General features: G+C 41.5%; 1 protein-coding gene and 1 long non-coding RNA gene across 2 annotated transcripts; both read left to right on the top strand.

Moving 5' to 3' along the window:
- Nucleotides 1–1,061: 1,061 nt before the first annotated feature.
- On the top strand, nt 1,062–21,035 carry LOC135245112 (uncharacterized). Its single transcript, XR_010327150.1, has 2 exons — nt 1,062–1,341; nt 19,853–21,035. It is a non-coding gene; the product is annotated as an uncharacterized LOC135245112 (long non-coding RNA).
- LOC135245004 (uncharacterized) lies at nt 9,682–11,265 on the top strand. The gene is made up of 3 exons (XM_064317745.1): nt 9,682–9,778; nt 9,854–10,105; nt 10,299–11,265. The coding sequence occupies exons 2-3, from the start codon at nt 10,043–10,045 to the stop codon at nt 11,100–11,102; spliced, it is 867 nt and encodes a 288-aa protein (XP_064173815.1). The 5' UTR covers nt 9,682–9,778; nt 9,854–10,042; the 3' UTR covers nt 11,103–11,265.
- Nucleotides 21,036–22,578: the final 1,543 nt, after the last annotated feature.

The raw sequence follows: 22,578 nt of genomic DNA on the forward strand, positions 1-22,578 counted from the left end.
TCCCCCTCTCAGTCACACAAACAAGAAACTACAGAGGAATAGAGGCACCACCTAGTGCTTTATCCAGGCAAATACTCAAAAGCAGCCAAAGCAAAATTCACACATTCCGTCTTCCCTCAGCAAAATGCCCAGTGTCAGAGACAGCACCTTTTACACTAATACAGTAAGATTACCCTTTATACAGTGCGGCCTGTTAACCATGATGTAACTCAGCTCTGATTATGGCTTCACCGTGCATTATCTGTACTGTTGATGTACTGTTCCATGTCTAAGGGTTCAATACAAAAAAGCTGGATATGATAGCTGGATATGTAAAATCTACCTCACCTTCCTGTTTTTGCAAGTTTGTGCAAGTTCGAATTGAATGACTGAAGGAAAGAATGAAACATTGCATTTATTATATATATATATATATATATATATATGTATATATAATATTTATTTTTCAGACACTCAAAGTGATTTACAGTGGTCAGGGGGAAACTCACCTCAGCCACCACCAATGTGTAGCGCCCATCTGGGTGATGCATGGCAGCCATTTTGTTCCAGAACGCTCAGCACACATCAGCTGAGGTGGAGAGGGAGAGAACAATTTAATTACTCAATGAATCATTTTATGTGGGAACTGAAGCAACTCTTCATCCCAGGGTTACAGGGTATAATTCTCAACCTGAAGATTCTGGCTACCACTCCTGACTCCAGGCAGTTCGGTCACCTGGTCAAGTCAATCACATGCAGGGCCATGACTCCACTGTAATAAAGCACCCAGGGTGACATCAGTAGAGATTTCATCTGTTTGATTATTGTTTGGCCATTGCTCTCACGTTTGCACAGGTTTCAGAAACAAATATGAATACAGCACAGAGAGTTGAGGTGCCAAAAGTACAAATATTGTTATGCATTAGTTCACATAACTGCTCAGCAGACCTGGGTCAAATACATATTTGTTTTGGATTCAAATACTTTTCTACACTTTACTGATCTTGCCTGATGTATTGTAACCAATGAAATACTCTCAAAAAGTGCAAACCCCGCCTTCTGGTCACATTGGCAGGCTGAATTACACCAGGCAAGATCAACAGAGCACAGAAAAGTATTTGAATCCAAAACAAAAGCATATTTGACCCAGGTCTGCTGCTGAGTCACGGAGCTCTCTGGCCAATAAGAAGTCCATCCAGGCTCCCTCGGGTGAACGGTACCTCGGAGACGGAAGAAGTGACTCGCAGGACCGCGGTCAGCAGTGAGTGAAATAAATGCCGTGTCATCGGAGGGAATCTCTGTAATCTCTCGCTGTTCTTCCCCCAGGACACATCTGCCATGCCCAGGACACGACCGGCGATGGTGAGTATAGTGCCCCTGCACCTGCCGCAAATCACGTTAGCGGCTGTTTACACGGATCGCTCCTTAAAGCGGATTACTTTAATCAGGTTGTTTACTTGACCCATTAAGCACTTTTCATTAGAACTGGATTCATTACGGGTTGGATAATGAGATGGCTGTTAAATGGGGAGCCCAAGAGGAGAGTTTGCTTAAAAGCTGATGAGTCGCACCGAAGGCCTTGATCCCAACTTCAGTTAATCCATCACAGTGCTTACGTGCTAAGCTAACAGCTAGAAAGATTGTCTTTTTTTGTACAGCATGTGTTTCAGCATATCAACCCCGTTTTTCTGTCACACACAATATTGAAAAGTGTGAATGTACATATAAGTTTGTGCTTGTGCAAGAATGACATATATAAAGTCATATAGCGACATAAAAAATTAATAACATGCAAAAATGGAATATGCTGAGAATATACTGAAATAAATATCAAGCTTTAACAAAATGTCATAATAAACACACTGCTGAATAATACAAAAACATGATTGTTTCGTTAAAAAAAAATTATATCCCATATTTACAACATATTGCCTCATATTCCATTTCTGTAAGGGCAGATACCTCTGCCAGTAGTTATTGTTGTTACAGGCCTAACCTCCTTTCTAACAGAGCCTTATATTCCGCTCTTTCATGATTAACTGAACAGCTGTGAAATGTACAGATCCACGCGTAGCGCATGAGGGGTGAGAGCGATGGAAGCAGAATGCAAACAGGCCAGAAACGCTGAGCTCAGATCTGCGTGCTGCAGCAGCCAGCTGCGGTGCTGAGCAGCTAAACCAAACTACAGGAGGAGTTTCCATGTATCCAGTCCCCTAATCTCTGCTTCATCTGATCTCTGGAGTCCGATGAGGCGGGGGTTAGATTACTGCACTGAACGCTGTAAAGCAGAGGTTTCTTAGCTTAGATTCAAACGCATCATAGCAGGCTTTAATTTAGATTAATATAAAAGTGCCAGTAGTTTCTTTGCTGATTCTCTATAGCATATTTGTCTATCCTTTTAATTAAATAGAACATACTCAGTACCACAAAAACCCTTTCCTGATTTCTTCTATTATTTATTGTAATAATAGTTTCAATGTAATATTCACAAGAACCATAACACAAAAACATTTAATTATTTCATTTATTTAAGTGAATGTTCTGGCCAGCCTCACTCACATTAGACCTTACCATCTGAAAAACTGCCTAAAATGGTACAAAGGCTGTCAGTGGGGCGGTACCCTATAAGTACATAAAATTGTACCCATAGGTTTAATAATTCATTGGTGTGATTTCTATTTGTGAAAGGTACTTACAGTACTAGCACCCAAATAACAGTTTCGTACCTTTCGGGTTACATTTAGGAAATTTGTTCCTTAAAGAACGAAATTGTACCTCCACCTGTACCTTTATTTCTGTGAGTGTACATATACGCTGTATATTATCTCATGAGAGCTTCCAATGCAGGTGTGTGCTGCAGATTTTCTCTCGGCCTCTGGGGATTCCGAGTGTTATGTATCTCCTGCAGAACTGCAGCAGCCTGCAGTCCCAAGCAAAGGCTTCCCAGGTTCAGAGGCCCACAGGTGTGGATACGTAGGCTGGGCAGACAGCACAGAAGTGGCCAGGCCTAACATCGCACAACACAGCCACTGTAAACCGAAACGGCGGCACAATTTAGAAAGTATATGAGCGGTTATTATTATAACAATAATAACTGCGATGACGGTGATGGTAATGATGACGATGATGATGTCGCTGCTGCTGATGATGACTATGATGATGATGATGATGATGGCTACAATTTGCTAAAGCTGTCTGATGAAAATGGTGGGTCCAACAGGTGTCGAACAGGTACAATATTGTACTTGGTGAAGGATTTTGTGGCATAAAACCAGAAAATTGTCTGTGTGCTCAGAGTGGATATTTTCATCAGATTGTACATGCCCCAAGGAATTGCAGTTTCTCAGAATTGAAACAGACCAGACTGAAACAGAGTCTGTATTGTTTGGGGTTTGAACTTTCCCAAGTAGAAAAATAGAATTCCTTTTAAATTATATGTCTCATTCTAACTGGGTTCAATCTTTTTTTCTTTCATTATTATTATTAATATTATTATTATTATTATGAAATACGTATGCAGTACAGTATGATAAAAAAAACACATTTAAAAAATCTTGTTTGGTCTGCCTGACCCCTCAATTCTACTCCAAAGCAAAGTTTGTCCTTAAGTGAAAATGACTTAGTGTTAGGGAATGTTACTTTTATTAATTACTGACAAACCAAAAAATTTAATTGAAATCGTTATTTAAGGTTATGGCCACTTTGCCCTGAGATTGAACTGCCTGTTCAGACTTGCTGATAGGACAAATGCATGACCTTTGACTGTGTGTATTAACTCAATGATAATGATACCATCTGGATGGTTTTTGTTTACATTGCCAGTGCCCGCGTTACGCGAAAAAGAAGGAAGCTTAGGGTAAAAACCAGCAAATCATGGTCGAAGTGTGCTGTACAATTATCTGACCTGTACACCGCAACGATTATTTATGTAGCTTTGGGTTTTTATTGCTATTTCATGTAACAGCACCATCATTCTCAGCTCATCCCCTAAGCCCTTTTATTCTAGCGCTGAACTTTGACAGAGGGTAGCCTCTTGCAGCAGGCTGATTTGATCATTTTGCCGTGCGTTAGGAGATCCTGGAAACAAACCTTGTTTTCATTGCATGTCCCTCGCAGATTACCGCTCTAAGTATGACTAATACATAAAACAGTTTGCAGGGGAGGCAGAGGGGAGGCAGTTGTCATCAAGGTAAATGAACTGTGAATATTTTCACAAGGCATGTCATTAGCAGCTTAGATTTGTTTCAACACAGCTTACCCAAGCGTTCCCCTGATGAGCCCACAGGTATGACCAGAAAAAAGGAAACGGTTTAACACTACATTATTTATTTTCAGATGCTTTTATCCAAGTAAAAAAAAAAGAAAATAAGAAAAATAATTCTCACAGGTTATCCACAGTGGGCTATCTATAGAAATTCCCTTAAAGAAACAGGATTTACTATTAAATTGAATATCTATGAATGAATACCTTGTGCTAAGGTACTGAGACAGTCATTTTATTGGATAAATAAAATTAATCTGCAACATCCTGGTTCTGATTCCAGTTTCCTATGAACTTCAGCAGTTCAGCCTTATATTATCAGACCTTCATACCATTTCCTTGCAGCTTTTTGAGACAGGTTCAAAAGATTTGGAAAATAAATACCTCACCTGCTGCCAAAACTCAGCCAGTGTTTTGCTTAATCTCTGTTCTGCTATGCCTTTCTAGGTAATTCTTTGTTGTACACACTCATAAAAAATATCCGCAAGAAATAACGACGTAAAGTTTGCCTCATTTCATTTGCTGATGGAAAGAACGCAGCTACAGGAGAAACCAGCCTTACTCGCGTAAAAAGGGATGCCGTCCTGCACCAAACCTAATATGTGAACACTACCCTGGCCAACCATGGAACGATAAAGATATGAAATAATGGATTATTGATTATGCTCTTAACATAAACAAAAAAAATGACTGTATACATTACAGCAAGTTGAAAATAGATTAGAATAAGCCAAATCATATGTGATTGGAGAAGTTTGAGCCATCGGTTGATTTTACTGGTATACCCCTGTACCAGTATGGCCTGTGGAGTACGCCATGTCAGTTTCCCAATCTCTTCCTTCCACCCACTCCCTCCCCGCTGGCCACATTTAACTAGAGAATGGAGCAACTCCACCCTCTCTCCTCATCGCACTTTGTGTTAAAATCTTATCGAGCCCTTCCATCATCTCTCGCTATTAAGGCCTACTGATAGGAACCCACACATTAAATTGTTTTTAAAGGAGGATCTACGAGGGGTGAACTCTGCTAAATAAATACCCGTGTAGCAACATTCCATTTCCTTGTGTCTGCCAACACCTTTGTGCTGCAATGCCTCTTGTGTTTTTCCGTCTCATAACACGGCAATGTGGGCCACAGTGGGCCGTTGACAGATTTGGTCTGAGGTAATTTTGAGACATTTCACAGCTCGGAGCAAAAACCTGCCCTCGCGGGTGGGCGGTGAGGGTGAAATGTTGGCTGTAACAGTCACAATTAGTGTGTGTAGGGGGGGGTAGTAGAATTAACAAAATACAACCAGCCACAATAAAACAGTGAATATTGCTACTTTAATGAGGGCTTTCAAATGACTGTATACAGTGTTGCAGGGCTGGGGATGACCATGGACGGCATCCCGTGGTGAACAGACAGACACAAAAAGGTGGATAATAATCTGATTGCTGTTCATTTGGCCTGGAACTCAAATAACAAAAATACTCATCAAAATAATAAGTGGGAAACCAAGAATCAAAAATGGCATGATCCAAACAACTCCAAGCAGTTTCTCAAGAAAAGGTCATTTTAGGCCTGTGAGCAAGGCACTTTTATCCAGACCACAGCTTAGGCATTGGGTAACAGCTGAGCTCATTGGAATGAGCCTCAGCTGCTACCCTGCCTATGTGTAGGGCACATGCTGTCCACCAGTTGCATTTTTCGATCGATTTTGTACTATATGTACATTTTTGAACGTAGAAGCTTTAAAAAAAAAAAAAACAAGTAACTGAAATGGCACAAATGAGGCATTTGTTGCTGTGCTGTAGTGGATTTCATTCTGTGCCCTGACTGCTTAAAGGACCTGGCACGAGTGAAATTCCATCTGCTCGTGTTTCTGTGGTGAACATACACCCCGTGGAAGACTGAAGGGAGGCCACAGCATGGCCTCCCAGTCCAGCATGCCGAGCAAACAACCCAATGTCAGCTGACCCTCTCCCACCCAAAAGCTGGGGTGCTGTCCCGGCCTCTCATGGAAACCATCCTTGAGTCTGCCCCTCTGACCCCCATCTCTGGGTAGTACGTGTTCAGGGACCCTTTCCCCTCTAACAGCCATTGCTAATGACTGGATTTGTTATTGTCAGCTCATCTGGCTTTCATTTAGCCAGTGCATCCAGCCTCGCCGCCCCACACTGCCTTGTAGCCAGAATTTATGAACCAGAACATGTATAAGTCTACCTGTTTTATATATGAGATCCCTCGGTGTTTCATTTCAAACTAAAAAAGAACAACTTCATTTTTGCATTTTCATCAAGATAATGTGGCACTGATATAAATAAAGTAACTGTGGTATTTAAACCATTTTGCAAGCATTTTGTTATGTTCACATCTGGAGGTATAAAGCCTTAAATGGAAAACTACCTAAATGGGTGAGGATTGGTCAGATTTGGCGTCTTTCACAAAGGGGTTAATGTTTATTGCTCTTGGCGTTCTGCCAAAAGTTTGCATGAATGGATGTGGTTAATTAATCCTGAAGGGCCAAATGCAGAAGCATGTATGGAGAAGAGAAGAACAGCCAACAGACATAAAGAGGTGAAAAATCTGCTGCTATGTGAAGGCTTTATTGACCAGAGGATTGGGACACCCCTGTTGAGTTTCATAAGCTGCTGAAAAAATCCAACATGCATTAGCAAATATAGAAAAAACTAAAATACATTGTTCTCATTGTGGGACTACTGAGGGAATGAACATATGTACATTTGGAGTACACATTAAAGTACCTGCTCCAGAGCTTGTAGACTCAGGAGGAACATAGTCAGAAACCGAGAGATCTCTGAGCCAAAATGGAGATTTTACCTCAAATGAGAGCAGCTTCCATGCTGTAATGAGTGTTATAAATAACCTGCTTAAAACTGACTCAGCTACTGACTGCAGTGCTGCTGTATCTGGAACATAAAACTGATGGAATTTATTATTCCTCTGCAACATGACCAAGTGTGCGTATTTACATTTAACATTAAAGTGTGGCCTCTGATTTACTGTATGCCATTTCCAAACAAGTAGCTGAGGTATAATTCATAGGTAGTAAAAGACTTTATGATGTATTATTAAATTGTCATTTTTAAACCTCCTACATAGACTTGTTAAGAGTGAACTGTGAGATGGCTCTGATTTCAGAATATTTGTGGTTGACAAAACTCATCACTGCAATACATGAGGGAAAGAAATAAAAAAGTCTAAACTGTTACTTTTAACAATTGGGATTTGTATAAGATCAGTGTTAAATAAAAGGATTAACATCTCAATTCATGGTTAGATTTCACTATCTTCTGCTTTTCTAAGCATTTCAAGAGAACTCAGAACAATAGGCATCTTGTCTTTCTTTTGATGTTAAATCACCATACAGTACTATGACAACAACTCGCTGGATTAGTTACTTTTTTATGTTTTTGGCAGTCAGGAAAGTGAGTCAAGTTACCAGCAAAACCTGAGTTTTAACTTTAGGTAGCAATGGAAATTTCTTCTTATTCTATAGAAATTTTGTATGATGAAACAAAATTTTTGCCTTAGTTTCTTTAAATTAGTCGTCTTTGCTTGTTGCGTCGTCATATTAGTGATTTGTAGCCAGCTGTTTTTACCGGTTAAACTCCTAGTCTTGATTGATTGTCAGCTGTGCAATATTGGTAGTAATTAGTATCGCGTAAGTCTTTGATCGGTAACTTTGTTTCATCCCCGTTTTATCTGCGCAGCTGTTTTGGTTCAAGGTATTGTAAATTGCTTGTATTTGATCCGTTTAGAGCCGCTTATCGCTACATTATTTGAGTAATTACGCGGCACTTCAAATAGTGTTTCTGAGCGACGCTAGCGTCGCTCCTCCTCAGTTTTATGCAAGCTCTTCCCATCTCTGTCTGCTCTCTGCCCTACAGCACCCGGTTCCAAAGACGTGGCCCCCTAAGCGACGGAACCCAGCTAACCTCTCCTACCCCCAGCTGTCTCCCTGCAATAACTGCACAGTTGCTGGAGGACTTTGGAACTGCCAGTCTGCTTCAAAGAAGGCTGATTTCATCTCAGCCTATGCCTCCCTGCTCTCCCTTGATTTCCTTGCCCTCACTGAGACATGGATCACCCCAGAGAACACTGCAACCCCTGCTGCCCTCTCCTCTTTCTTTTCATTCTCCCACACTCCCCGACCATCAGGCCGTGGTGGTGGCACTGGTCTCCTAATCTCTCCCTCCTGGAAATACTCAGCCCTACCTCTCTCTGACCTACCCCGATTCAGTTTTGAATACCATTCTGTTTCAATCACCTGTCCAACTAATCTATACATTGTTGTCATTTATCGCCCCCCAGGTCCACTGGGAAACTTCATCGATGAGCTGGATATCCTACTCAGCTCTTTCCCTGAGGACGGCACCCCACTGATCCTGCTTGGAGATTTCAACCTCCACCTGGAAACATCCCAGTCTTCAGCTGTCCTACATCTCCTCCACTCCTTTGACCTCTCCCTACAGTCATCTCCCCCTACCCACAAGGCGGGCAACCTCCTCGACCTGGTTTTTCTGAGGAATAGCCCTTGCACCGATATCACTGTAACCCCTCTGCACACCTCTGACCACCACTTCGTTTCCTTCTCCCTCCCCCTTGCTCCCTCTCACCCACCTTCTCCCCCCACACCCACTGTATCTGTCCGCCGCAATCTCTGCTCCCTCTCAACCTCCTCTCTTGCTTCATCTGTCACTGCTGCCCTCCCTCCTCTCGAATCCTTCACTACCCTCCCCACTGATTCTGCATCCACCTCCCTACTTTCCTCCCTTACGTCTGCTCTTGACTCCCTCTGCCCCACTGTCTCTAGGCCAACACGTCCATCTCCTCCCCGCCCGTGGATGTCCAATGCCATACGCACCTCCAGGGTTGGACTCCGTGCAGCAGAGAGGAAGTGGAGGACATCCAGAGATGCTTCAGACCTCTCTGCCTACCAATCCCTCCTTGCAGCGTTCTCCTCCACGGTGACTGCTGCCAAGGTAAACTACTATCAAACCAAAATCCATAACTACCGTTCTAACCCTCGGCAACTGTTTTCTGTCTTTTCCTCTCTCCTCAGCCAGCCATCTGCACGCCCTCAGTCCTCGCTCACTGCTGACGACTTTGCAACCTTCTTTGACGAGAAGATTGCAGTCATCCGCAACTCCTTCTGCACTCCACCTCACCCTATGCTCCCCTCCCTTGTCTCTCCACTCCTCTGCTTACGGTCACTGGCTCCCAACTCCCCACCCCTCAACCTGTACTCTCCCTCCTCCCTCACCATTTCCCCTTGTTTCTCCGACTTCTCTCCCTCACCGATTCTGAGGTTTCACAACTCCTACTCTCCCATCGCCCCACAACCTGTGCCCTTGACCCCATTCCCTCACCACTCCTCCAGGCAATCTCACCCGAGATTCTCCCATTCATCACCTCCCTGGTTAACTCCTCCTGACATCCGGCTGCTTCCCGTCAACCTTCAAGAAGGCCCTCATCTCCCCCCTCCTGAAAAAGACCACACTAGACCCCTCCATCATTGGGAACTACAGACCGGTATCTCTCCTTCCATTTCTGTCAAAAACCATTGAACGTGCTGCATCAAATCAACTCTCTGTGTTTCTTTCACAGAATGAGCTCCTCGATCCCCATCAGTCTGGATTCAGACCAGGCCACTCGACAGAGACCGCACTCCTCTCTGTCAACGAAGCTCTCCACGCAGCCCGAGCAGCCTCCCTCTCCTCCGTCTTATTACTTCTGGACCTATCGGCAGCCTTCGACACAGTCGACCACCCCACCCTCCTGTCCTCCCTATCTGCAATGGGGATCTGTGGCACAGTCCTCAATTGGATTGAGTCTTACCTCTCAGATCGCTCCTTCCAGGTAGCCTGGGCTGGTAAAGTATCTGCGCCACACCCCCTCATCACCGGAGTCCCACAGGGCTCGGTCCTTGGTCCTCTCCTCTTCTCTCTACACCCAGTCCCTTGGCCCTGTCATCACAGCTCATGGTATGTCTTACCATTGCTATGCTGATGACACACAACTGTTTCTCTCCTTCCCACCCTCTGACACACAGGTCTCAGCCCGCATCACTGCCTGCCTGAGTGATATTCAGAGCTGGATGGTCCGCCACCATCTCAAGCTCAATCCAGGTAAGACAGAGCTCATTTATATTCCGGCTCTTAACTCCCCTCTCTCTGATCTCTCTATCTCCCTAGGTAATACCATCCTCACACCATCACCCTCAACTAGAAACCTTGGCGTGGTGATGGACAACAGACTGTCCCTCACCGAGCACATTTCAGCAGTGACACGTTCATGCAGGTTCTTCCTGTATAACATCCGGAGGATCCGCCCCTTCCTCACAACTTACTCGACCCAACTCCTCGTCCAGGCAGTGGTCCTGTCCCGCCTGGACTACTGTAACTCCCTGCTTGCTGGCCTCCCAGCATCATCTATCAGACCCCTGCAACTCATCCAGAACGCAGCAGCGCGTCTGGTCTTCAACCTCCCCAGACATTCCCACGTTACCCCCCTGCTCACCACCCTCCACTGGCTCCCCGTGATGGCTCGCATCAAATTTAAAACATTAGTGCTTGCCTTCAAAGCAGCCAGGGGGTCAGCCCCTCCCTATCTACGTCAACTCATCAGACCCTACACCCCAGCTAGACCTCTCCGTTCTGCTGCCACATGTCGCCTGGTCCCTGCCCCGGCTCGCACCAGCACCCGGTCACGCCTCCTGTCTGTTCTAGCCCCACGGTGGTGGAATGACCTTCCTGTGCAAGTCAGAACAGCAGAGACCCTGGCCGTCTTCAAACGTAGACTGAAGACTCACCTCTTCAAGCTACATCTCACCTCATCACCCCCCACTACCCTCTAACATTTTTTTTTTCTAAAAAAAAAAAAAAAAAAAAAAAAAAAAAAAAAAAAAAAAAAAATTAGGGTGTACAATTCACACTTATACCTAAGCAAAGTTATACCTATTGTAGCTCTCTTGCAGGAATGTTGTAAAGCGCTTGTCTCTGAGTTTTGTAATGCACTTCTTGTAAGTCGCTCTGGATAAGAGCGTCTGCTAAGAACCTATAATGTAATGTAATGTAATGTAATGAAACTGTTTCTGGTCCAAAAAGGAAGGTGCTGTGATTTGCACGTGTATAAAGAATAAATGAGACTTTAAAAAACACCTCACACGTGAAAGCTTATCACGTTTGTACGTGCACACGGTTATTAAAATGCATTGTATTTACTATGCCCCATGGCTATTATGGAAAGGACAGACATTTAATTGGCAGCGGTGAATGATAGCTCCAACAGACAACTCCAGGCTTGTTCTTGCGGTCTGGCCACATTTTTACTTTATGCTTTAAATAAAGACTGTTCATTCAGCCGTAAAAAAAGGGAGACAAAGACCAAAAAAAAAAGGCCTGTCAGAGGATGATTGATGATTGGCCATCAAGCCGGGTGTGACACCTACCACTCAGTCTGTACTTTAACTACAAAGTCACCACTGTGTCACCAGTGTGCTTGCTGCAATACATCCGATCAATATGGAGAGCCACTCAAAGCCAGACTCTGATACTGCTGAGTAGAGAGAGGGCTAACCGGCGCTCGTTTTACATGCAGATTAAAATCCTCCAACAGCAACCTTCACAGGGGCAAAGCAAGCCCCCACGTATCCTTCGCATTAATGCGGAAAGAGACTTGAAAGGATTTTCAGTGAAATAGGCATTTTTATACGGTCAAATTTAAAAATTGAATATAACAAAAAATAAATCTTAATTACTAAATGTCTTTGTTCAGAAAAAATTTGTGAACAAAAAGTCATCCATGAATGAATGAGTCACTCCGAACGAAGTCTTTATTTATTACTGTTTAATTATTGTCTGCTTAAAGGCAAATGTTCTTCCTCAGCGTGAACAAAATTTAAGGACAATATTAAATCAGAAATGACAATTTGGCATCAACACAAGGGAAGAGAATAACTCTGTTCTCTTTTTTTTTAAATTGCCAGATCATAAATTGTAATTGTCTGCAGTTCTGTTAGCTCATTTCCTTTCCTCTTATTTCCTTTTTCTGTGATGCCAAGCATTGTGTGTGTGTGTGTGTGTGTGTGCATGCATGTGTGTTGTAATTTTATCACACTGTATTCTGAAATATATGTGTGTGCATGCGTGCATGCGTGTCACAATTTTATCACACTACACCCTGAAATATGTGTGTTCAGTTACCACTGAGGAATGATGGATGACAAGACAACTAATTCAAAGGTTGAGATTCATTCTGAAGATTGTCTTTGTGCATATGTGTGTTTTTGTGTACGTGTGTGTGCATGTGTGTATGTGTCTGAGAGAGAGGCAGAGAGAGAGAGAGAGAGAGGATGAAGGGTAAATCCATTCAGAAAAAATATTAAGACCAAATTGTGCAGCTTATTGTATGACAGCTGTGAATGCTATCCATGCCATATTGATGACCGATTCACTGAAGTATTGATACAAATAAAGTAACGGCACAACCAAGCCCAAATACTTTCACTTAATGATGATATAAACGTACAAGATCTAGATACGTGGAAATGAGTGAAAGCAATGTCAGGAAGAAAGAGAAAAGTTATCTGAACAGGGGCTGGAAGTCTTAGGGAAGCAAGTCAATGCTTACTTTCCATGACTACATTTGAGAAATTTGACTACGAGAGAAAGGTCTCAGACATGCGACTCAATCACGCATAATGTCAGTTCTGCAAAGCTTGTTTGATGTGATGGGGCAGTTGTAAAGGAAATATGGAATGAGCTTAATAGGATGACCAAAGAAAAATGGCCTTGGATTCAGCTCAGGCATGAGTTAAGCACCGATCTGATTTAGCTCCTTGGACTATTCCATTGTTTTTCAGGAAGCTGCATTCAACTGCTATCGATATTCTGCTGCGATATCGGCTAAAGCCCTTGGTTTGAACACAAATGTGGTCTTAGAGGGGGAGAGAATACAACGATAATAATATGTTACTCCTTTAGTTATAAAACTAAACGTCTCAGCTCAGATCAGATCAGCCAATATCACATTATTTGAGGGAGAATTGCACAAAGATAGATCTTCACCTGCATTAGAGAATCTTTTTTGAATAAGCAAGGCGAAATTAACCTAAATAACACGCTTCCAAATAAATTGTAGATAGTCACATTCATACACTACTTCTGAAACCAATTAAGCTTTCTCATTTTTTTTAGGCACAATTAAAATCTTATGGCACAAATTTGTATGCTTTATTTACAATTTATTTACCTGTATCCCATTTAATGTTAACCAGAGTGAAGAGATGCAATGAACATCACAAATGAGGTCTGTGCTGAAATATTCAAGAATGTTACCACCCACTGTATGGGCTGTGAATTAGTACAGATTAGTTTACCTGCATAGCCCTGGACGCAAAGCTGCAGCGCTACCAAACTTGCTGGCGTAAAACATTCTGACTGGATCAAAACACAGATACTGACTTTAGAAAGTAATGCAATATTGTGCTCACAATCAAGAGTCAACAGCAGAAAACCAGTTCATAATTTAAATTTACTCATTTACTTAAATATTCCATTCCACATTTTCAGGGGTATTTGTATTTCATTTTATCCGTTGTCTTTTTCATAGGTTTTACAATGTCTCGGATTCTTTGATCGCACAACCCTAAATCATTGGTTCAGAACGCACTGAAATAACTATGGGACACAAATGGAAAATATGAAGCAATCATCTCTCTAAGACCAGGGGAAAACAAGAGACGACTGAAAGGTGTGCAATATCAAAATAAAGAGTGGCTTGTATTTCAATGTTAAATTCAATAATGTACAGAGGGCAAGTCCACTTCTTCCACAGAGCCCTTTCCCCTCTGGCTCAACGTTTCACAAACAGGAGGAAAAAAACAGATAGTAATGAAAACGGGTTTCAGGTTCAAGTACTAAATGCGGTGCTGCCGTTGAACCCTAGAGCAGGGCATTTAACCCGAATTTCATCAGGAAAATATCGAGCTGCGTGAATGGATAATGCGCAAATCAAATTTCACCCATGTAAGTCACCATGCAGTGGGATATCAGCTAAAGCAAATTGGTACTGTAATGAGAAAATTACATATCCGGGACACTCTTCCTCTCCCGCGTGTCTTCCCTTCGCTGTTCGCCTTGAGAGATTCTATGCGGGATAATCATTTCATCGAGCTACAATAGTGACATCTAGTGTGTCTGTAGATTTCAGAGGCATCCGGAAAGGAGAGGTTAGGCTCTGTGTCCTCTCTGGGCGTACCGCAGAACACAGCGCAGACGATGGGATCGGAAACACAGAGAATGCCGACGTCAGATTAACGCACTGCGCTAATTATGCCTGCTTTACAGTTGATATAATTATTTGAACTGCAACCAGAAAGCTGTCAATCTGAAAATCGCATGGCCGAAGGATCCGTAGCTTCTTTTTCCCCCCTGCTTTCTTTATCTGTCTTTTGGTTTTGTTGTTGGTTTTAAATGAAAGATAATGTAAGAACAGCAATTTTACAAGATAAAAAGGAATGACTAATTTATAGCGGCAAAGGTCCTTTCTTGGAACATAAACTGATATTTTAAAACCCACGAAATGGGCTCCATTCAGATAAGTCATGCACTTCTGACAGAGGTGGGAAATTGTGATTGGAATAGAATGGAGCTTGTCTTTCAAGGCTAGGAGAAAAGAGGATTGTGGGAATTCTTTCCTGGCATTATTTATACCAGTACTACTTATTTCACAAGAATCTGTATGGTGTCCTTTATAACGGAGACTGACTATTAATTGAATTGTCTGAATTTTGTTTTTAAAAACTAAAACAAACTTTTGAAATTAAAATTTATGACATGAATTGAATGGATGGATGACTGAATATGTATCTATTGTGCTCGTATGTACGCTGTTAAAGTTGAACTAACACTGGACATTTCAATTTTGCATTTAGAGTAAAATTTGTTATTTTTGATATATACTTAAGGCATTTGGATGCAAGATCAAAAGACGAATATGAAACAAAAGTTGAGACAATCAGCTTTTATTTCATGTTAAGTACATATGTATATGTTTTTACAGAGACACCCATTCTTGCGTTTTGAGTCCCTCCATTTTCTGATGCGCAAAAGTTCACAGATGAACTTGGAGTAAAAGTAGAACAAAGCAATGAAATCAAACATTTGGTTGCATAGCCCTTAAATGTAATAACTGTATCGAGTCCACTGACAGGGGGTTTCTGTCTTCATTTTCCACTACAGAAAGTGAAATGCATGCATGGTCGGATTTAAATCAGGTGACTGACTTGGTTTGTCCGAAACATTCTGACTTTGGTCATGTAGACAGTGTGTTTGGGGTCATTGTTTTGTTGCGGGACGAAGCACTGGCTGATGAGGTTGGAGGAATTTCTTTGTACATAGCCAGACAAGAAAAACTCATCCTACTGTTTCCATAATTTGTTATGTCATCAATAAAGTGAGCCCGTTCCAGAAGTAGCCATACATGCCCCAGCCATGACAACACCTATTCAGTATTTCACAGAGGTGGTATGCTTTGGATCATGGGCTGTCCCTTCCTTTCTCCACATTTTTGGCTTTCTGTCACTTTTGTAAAGGGTTATTTTGGTTTTATCTGTCAATACAACTTTGTTCCAGAACTCTTCTAGCGGATCTGTGTATTTTTTTGGCAAATTCTAATCTTGCCTTTTGATTCTTGTTGTTGTTGAAAGGTTTATAGCTTGTAGTGCATCCTCTATAATTTTGCTCTTGAAGTCTTCTGCATAGGGTGGCTTGGGATACTTTCACCCCTGCCCACTGGAGACTGCAGGTGATGTCACTGACCCTTGCTTCAGGGCTTTTCCTCACAGCTCTTAGGATGTATCTGCCATCAACTGCAGTTGTCTTCCTTGGCCTACCTGTATGGTGTTTATTTATGAGTCCACCAGTGGTTTCTTTCTTTTTCAAGACTTTCCAAACTGCTGTACTTGACATACCAGTTTTGCTGCTATCCTTCTTAATTCATTCTTCTCTCTTCTCAGTTTACAGATTAGTTGTTTTTCAGTCATACTGTAGGTAGTCCTCTGGTTTTCATGTTGGTGTATGCCTCTGACTCCAAATGCAATCTCCACTGATGAAAACAAAAGGCTAAAACCAAGATTTGACACTCGTTGCTCTCATGTGTGAATAATCCATATAAAAGGAAACAACTCGACAACAGTTAACACCTGTCAGTCATCTGTTAATTTACTTTTGCACAGCTGAAAATGAGGGAACATTTCTGTAAAATGGTAAAACATATACAAATGTAAATATCATGAAATAAAAGCTACCTATAATTGTCTATACCTTTCATCTTTTGATCTCAAATCCAATTTGCCTTAAGTATATCGCAAAAATAACTAATTTCACTACCGTTACCATACTCTTGGTGGGCACAATATACCCATACTCTTGAGAGTTATGAACACAAACATCGATTTTTTCTCCTTATGAAATGCCACTTAAACCATTATTTTGGTCAAAATCTGAAAACATTTTTCATCTGCTGGTTAATTCAAACCTGACCATCAGGAAACATATGAATAGAGATTAGTCTCATTAATATTAAAAAGTCTCAAAATAAAAAAAAAGAAGAAAGGAAACGCACAAACTTATGTCACTGAATGCAATTCAACACTTCACAAGCCAATTTTACATATGAGAACGTCTTATTGCAAAAAATAAATAAATAAAATACACGTGGAAATTGGAAACATATTTTTGGTTTTCATATACAAAGTATTAGGTATTTGTACAAAATACATATTCACAAATGTGTATGCATTTGTACAAATCAGTGCATATTAATTTAAACGACCGTTTACAAGGCACAAGTTAAGAGATATCTGTTTGTGGACAGTGAGTCACATTTGTGACTTGTCTCTAGTATATGGATCATGATATACGCATTTGTCAAAAATTCTAAGGCTAATCTCTCGCCATAGAAACAGAGTTATGGGCGCTCTATGTTCATATGTGTTCCCTGATTTCCCAGACAGGAACTGGCTCTTCCTTGATAATGGCAGAGGGTGAGAGAGGTGGAATTTGAAAATGTGGCTCATTTGGCTGGCGGATTCCAGCCCCCATGAATTAGTGTGGTATGTGGGTGAGGGGCACTCCAACAAGGCCCCCTTTCATGGTTTCCTCTGGGAATATGAGTGCAGCAGTCTCTGTCTTAATGAAACTGCCCCAAAAAGAGGGATTCTGTTTGTTTGTGTGAGTGTGTGTGTGTGTGTGTGTTTGATAGAGAAGAAATAGAGGCTGAAGAAAGACAGATTTTTATCAGATTCATTTGTACGGGGTGAGAGACATGGCATCATGTGATTGCTATATGAGTGCATTCCGTTCTCACACTCAACCTGCTGAAATGCATGCATTATGCCATTCATAAACACAGGCTGCTGAAATGCATGCATTATGCCATTCATAAACACTCAACCTACTGAAATGCATGCATTGTGCCATTCTCATTAACTCAGACTGCTGAAATGCATGCATTATGCCATTCATAAACACAGACTGCTGAAATGCATGCATTATGCCATTCTCACACACTCTACCTGCTGAAATGCATGCATTATGCCATTCTCATACACTCAACCTGCCAAAATTCATGCATTATGCCATTCATAAACACAGACTATTGAAATGCATTATTGCCCTGCTCATTACCGCTTGGCTCTGATTTCTGGGAACACTGAAGCTTGCTCATATTTTCATCTAGATCCAAATGCAAAGCGCAAAAAGCACTGCGGTCAGGCCTCCTAAACACACCACACACACCACTATGTCTGGACTGGCTTTAATTCTCTGTTTCTGAAATGGATTTAACTAAGACAATCAGCCCATTGAATTGCAGTTTTACATGTCCTAAACTGAGCCTTGTGAAAGATGTGTCCAAATTATAAATATTTCATCAAATCTTAGTTATGAGCTGCAGTAGTTTTATTTGCTCTTAATGGCATACTTTACCAGCCGGCCTTTACATACATCATTAAACAGGGTCTAAAGCTCTTATTGGCTTCGATTTATGAGAAATAGTTAGCTTCTAGACACACAATACACATTCACACAGGTACACATACATACACACACACACACACACACACCCATTCCAGTTCACACATCCACACATTGTAAATATGCAAAAAATTGTGCGTGTGTATGGGTGTGTGTGTGTATGGGTGTCTGTGTGTGAATTCGCACAATGCAGTTCATCTTTGAGTCCAAAATTATTTCTAACTGATAATTTATAGAGAATTCATAAACTATGCCCAACTTACATTGTTCAAAAGATGATTCACTCCAGAATGAGGCAGACAATGCTTGAAATGGATTGTCTGATTAGCTCACAGTTTTGTGTGGAATGAAAGATACTTACAGAAGTAATGGTTTTGGGGTTTTTGTGAGTTTGCGGATTAAGGCAAGAAAGTACTCTTCAAGTAACTGCAAAACAGTGTGTACATTGATGTCATACCATGAGAGATTGTATCTGTATATACTGCCAGATTATTTTAAAAAAAGTTTTTAGTCCTATGGCACATGCAACCAGAGACTTCTGCACTCAAGGAAAGACGTACTGACATTATACAAAAAGGGATATTTAAATTTCTAACTGTGAATAAACACTACAAAATTAATGTTTCTCTATGAACTACCTTTGTAAACATCCCATCACAGCGCAAGCAGCTTCGGAGTTACTTTAAATGTATTTTCTTGCTTTAAACCACAAACTGCAAGCATATTGCTGCAAGTGCGAAGCCCAAAATGAGCAGAAGGCATGTTGAAGTTCATGTTGAAGAGAACAAAAAAAAAAAACCTATGAATAATTTTATCACTTACTTGGGTGTTAAAATGAATCCCTCTATCTCAAAGATTAAGGATAATTTCAATGGTCTACTTCAGAAGGTTAAAGCTGACAGCAATGGATGTGGGTTTTTCCTAGAACTCAAACACTTCCAGGTCTGAGCCCACTGCTGTTTGAGCCCTCCCCTCATGTGGTGTTTGGCTCCTCCCCTCACATGGTGTTTGGCTCCTCCCCTCATGTGCTGTTTGGACCCTCCCTTCACATGGTGTTTGGCTCCTCCCCTCATGTGGTGTTTGGCTCAAACCTGCAGAACCTGTTAGTAGAGGTTGGGGAGTAGGCCACTAAAGCTGATTTCCTCATTGCTTCAATGATGTAGCAACGCACACTAAATACACATACTCCAGTCAAGACCATTACCATATTAATCAATTTGTTCAGGTCAACAATATTTTACTCATGATATAATCTCGCTTGGCCAGTGCATTGCTCATCTAGTCTTTTGTATATACTTTTGTAAACTGCCTGCCCTCTCATTTTATAGATGCCAACCCTGGGGACGTCTGACTTTTTCTTTTTTTTTTTTCAGTTGTCCTGATTTACCATAAGCAATATGTTACAGCTCCCCCATTTTCTCTCACAGGACAGCTCCCGACAGTAAATCTCTATTACCAATATTCCTCCATATGGTTGCATGAAAATTTTATTGCGCCGAGCCCGAGGCTGAAGGTCGCAGCTGAAGAGTTCTGGTTAAGTGTGCCGGGGTGTTTTTGTTTTTTTCAGGGGGCTCCGGCGGTACATCTGTTTTCCGGGACGCTGACGCATAATCGGGGTTTTGCGCCGCTGATTTTTCCGGGGGACCGGGGGGACTCGGGTGCCATCCCGCCGGCGTCTGGCCCGGGAAGATGAAACGATTCGCCATGGAGGGAGGCTGCGGCGGCTAGTGCAGTGTCGGGGAGCCAGCGACCCAGGCAGGGGCAGGTCTGCTGTTACCGGTCATCTGGCTGAACCAGTATGAGCTTCATCTACACCAGCCCTCTACTGGTGCTCACATTTATGCCAGAATTTCTTCATGTGTCTGTCACTCAATAGCTAGTGTGGAAATTCAGACAGTGCTATGAGCATATCAGATAGTCTGCAGAAATCTGTACTGTTACATCCTGTTCATTTAGAACAACATTAAAATGGATAAAATCATTTTCATTGAGGGCTTAATCCTGATTAAAGTTACAGGATACGCTCCACAGAAGTTCTGAGGGAAGGGTTCTGTCCTGTCATCTATGCTAGCCTCAATGGGAATACTAACCCATCGCTCATTCCAGGAGCCCACAACGCTGTTTTCTAAATGAAAAGACATACCACTGGGTTCACCCAAGAAGGAAATGGCTCACAGACATAGCTGCCCTCAAAATGATGCAACCGCAGTCAATAACATACTCATAATCGGTCAATAAAGGAAGAGCGTCATGACAAAACTGCAGAAGGTTTGGCACACTGTTCACCGAAACATTCTTTCCACATCATGGAAACATGGTTTGGAAACAATAATTTGGGAGCTAGAAACAGAAAACAACAACCAAAAAAAGACAGCTAATCTCTACTGCTTTTAGATTATAACATATAGATTATAATATATATATAAATATGCATTTGTTGACTGTATTCCTGAAGTTACACATGAAATCTTTTTGTGCTCTGAAAATTATGTGACTGAATTGAAAAATAACTGCACTGGACTTTAAAAGGATAACATAACCAAAATTATATAACTTATCTAAGTTTTTGAAGAATTTTCCTTCTCCTTTCATTAGCATCTGAACATTTATTTTAGAATTTTGATGAGAAAAGTTATGATTTATTGGTGAGTCTGATGACTAAAGCTGTAAATAAGTCATAAAACAAGTGTTGAACATATTGCTTGTAAATAATATTATTCTTTGAGACCATAAATGTACTAGTGTTGTTTTTTGTTGTTGTTTGTCATTTTTGAATAGATGTCACTAGAAGGGGAGTAAGGACCAATATCATTGCTCATACTTTAACATTCCTGATCTTGTCCTTCCAATAATGTGCGTATGCCAAGCCACGTCAACAAAGTTGTCAGTAAAAATGTACGGTGATGTGGAATTCGGCACGCTCACTCTGAAAATGAGAAAGTTGAACAACAGGAAAAGCAAGAGCAGCAGGTCGGCCCTATCTTATGATATTACAGCCCAAATATATAAATAACTTGGCTCAGGCATAGATATGCCATCTATTCTCTGGCTGTATATCCAGAGCAGGACCATGGCCAATGACACGGAAGAACAGAAACACAGAATGTAGGTTAAATAAAATAAAAACAGCCATAGGCCAGGATTCAGTTAGTATTTGTCCTTAATTTTGATTCACAATAAAAAGCATACCTGATTTTTTTGTGTTCAGCAATTACCAAAACAAAGTTACAGTACAGAAATAACAAATCATCAATTTGTAAATCAAATTTAAGGATGGTTATTGATTGAATCCGGACCAAAGTACTTAATAACTGTATTAATAAAGCGCCAGGCAGGTTGCTCATGATTTCAATACAAGTACGGTTTGTGATATTGTGATCTGGTAGTAATTCGACTCAAAACACTTGGGGTAAACATAAGCATTTCTACGCTTGTATTTGAAAGTGCTGAACTTCAGCGATATTGCAGGCATAGCTCGTTGCCGCCACACACTGATGGAGGCGGGCCCTGCACTGCACCCTTTTCCCCCATGTTAGATTTCATTTAACGTGGATCAATACCCCGAGGCGGACCTGGCGCAGCCAACCACAGACTGGAACGATGAGCCCCGGAGTTCACTTCATTAGTCTCCTGGCAGCTGTCTGATTGAGATACCTGCAGCGCAGAGGAAAGGTGAGAGGCTTTATCGGGGAGACAGGTGTGTAACTGTAGCTAACCTACATAGTTGCAAATCAGAGACTGTGAAATGTTACCTTCCCTACTTAATCATGGCCTCTGGTGCTTTTAAACATAAATGGCTTTCCCCCTTCTCCCTGTCTCTACCTCTCGGGGATGCTTTTTATACACGGCGCAGAGACGCGTGTGAGTTACGACCCTCTCCGCTGAAAATATTTACCAACACCCCGCACCTTCATGAATATTTACACGCGGCCCAGTAAAATAATAGATTTACTGTTTGTTGTCAGAGACATATTATCTCCATGACTGTTGCTCTCCTCTGTCTAAATCCATATTCCATACATGCTGCATATACCTTCTCTCAGGTATATATGCAACGCTTTCAGTAACATAATGTATTCATATGGTTTTATAAAACTTCTTTTTATCTGAGAAATACCTCGCATTTAAATCAGCCGTGACAGGAGACTCTTCAAAAGCAGCGATTTAATGGCCCGCCTGACCCTTCAAATAGGATGTCTGAATGTGTTATTGAGGATATTGTTTCCTATAAACATCTAGAACTCCAGCAATAACAATCGCATCAGGCAAAATGAAGTTATCTGAGAATAGAAT

This window comes from Anguilla rostrata, chromosome 18 (assembly GCF_018555375.3).
Source record: "Anguilla rostrata isolate EN2019 chromosome 18, ASM1855537v3, whole genome shotgun sequence".
Taxonomy (NCBI): domain Eukaryota; kingdom Metazoa; phylum Chordata; class Actinopteri; order Anguilliformes; family Anguillidae; genus Anguilla; species Anguilla rostrata.

Excerpts from the sequence above, each read along its gene's own strand:
- LOC135245004 (XM_064317745.1), top strand. The coding sequence starts at position 10,043 with ATGGGGATCTGTGGCACAGTCCTCAATTGGATTGAGTCTTACCTCTCA. Across the intron at positions 10,106-10,298 it reads TCTCAGATCGCTCCTTCCAG|GTCTCAGCCCGCATCACTGC; the intron begins GTAGCCTGGGCT and ends TCTGACACACAG.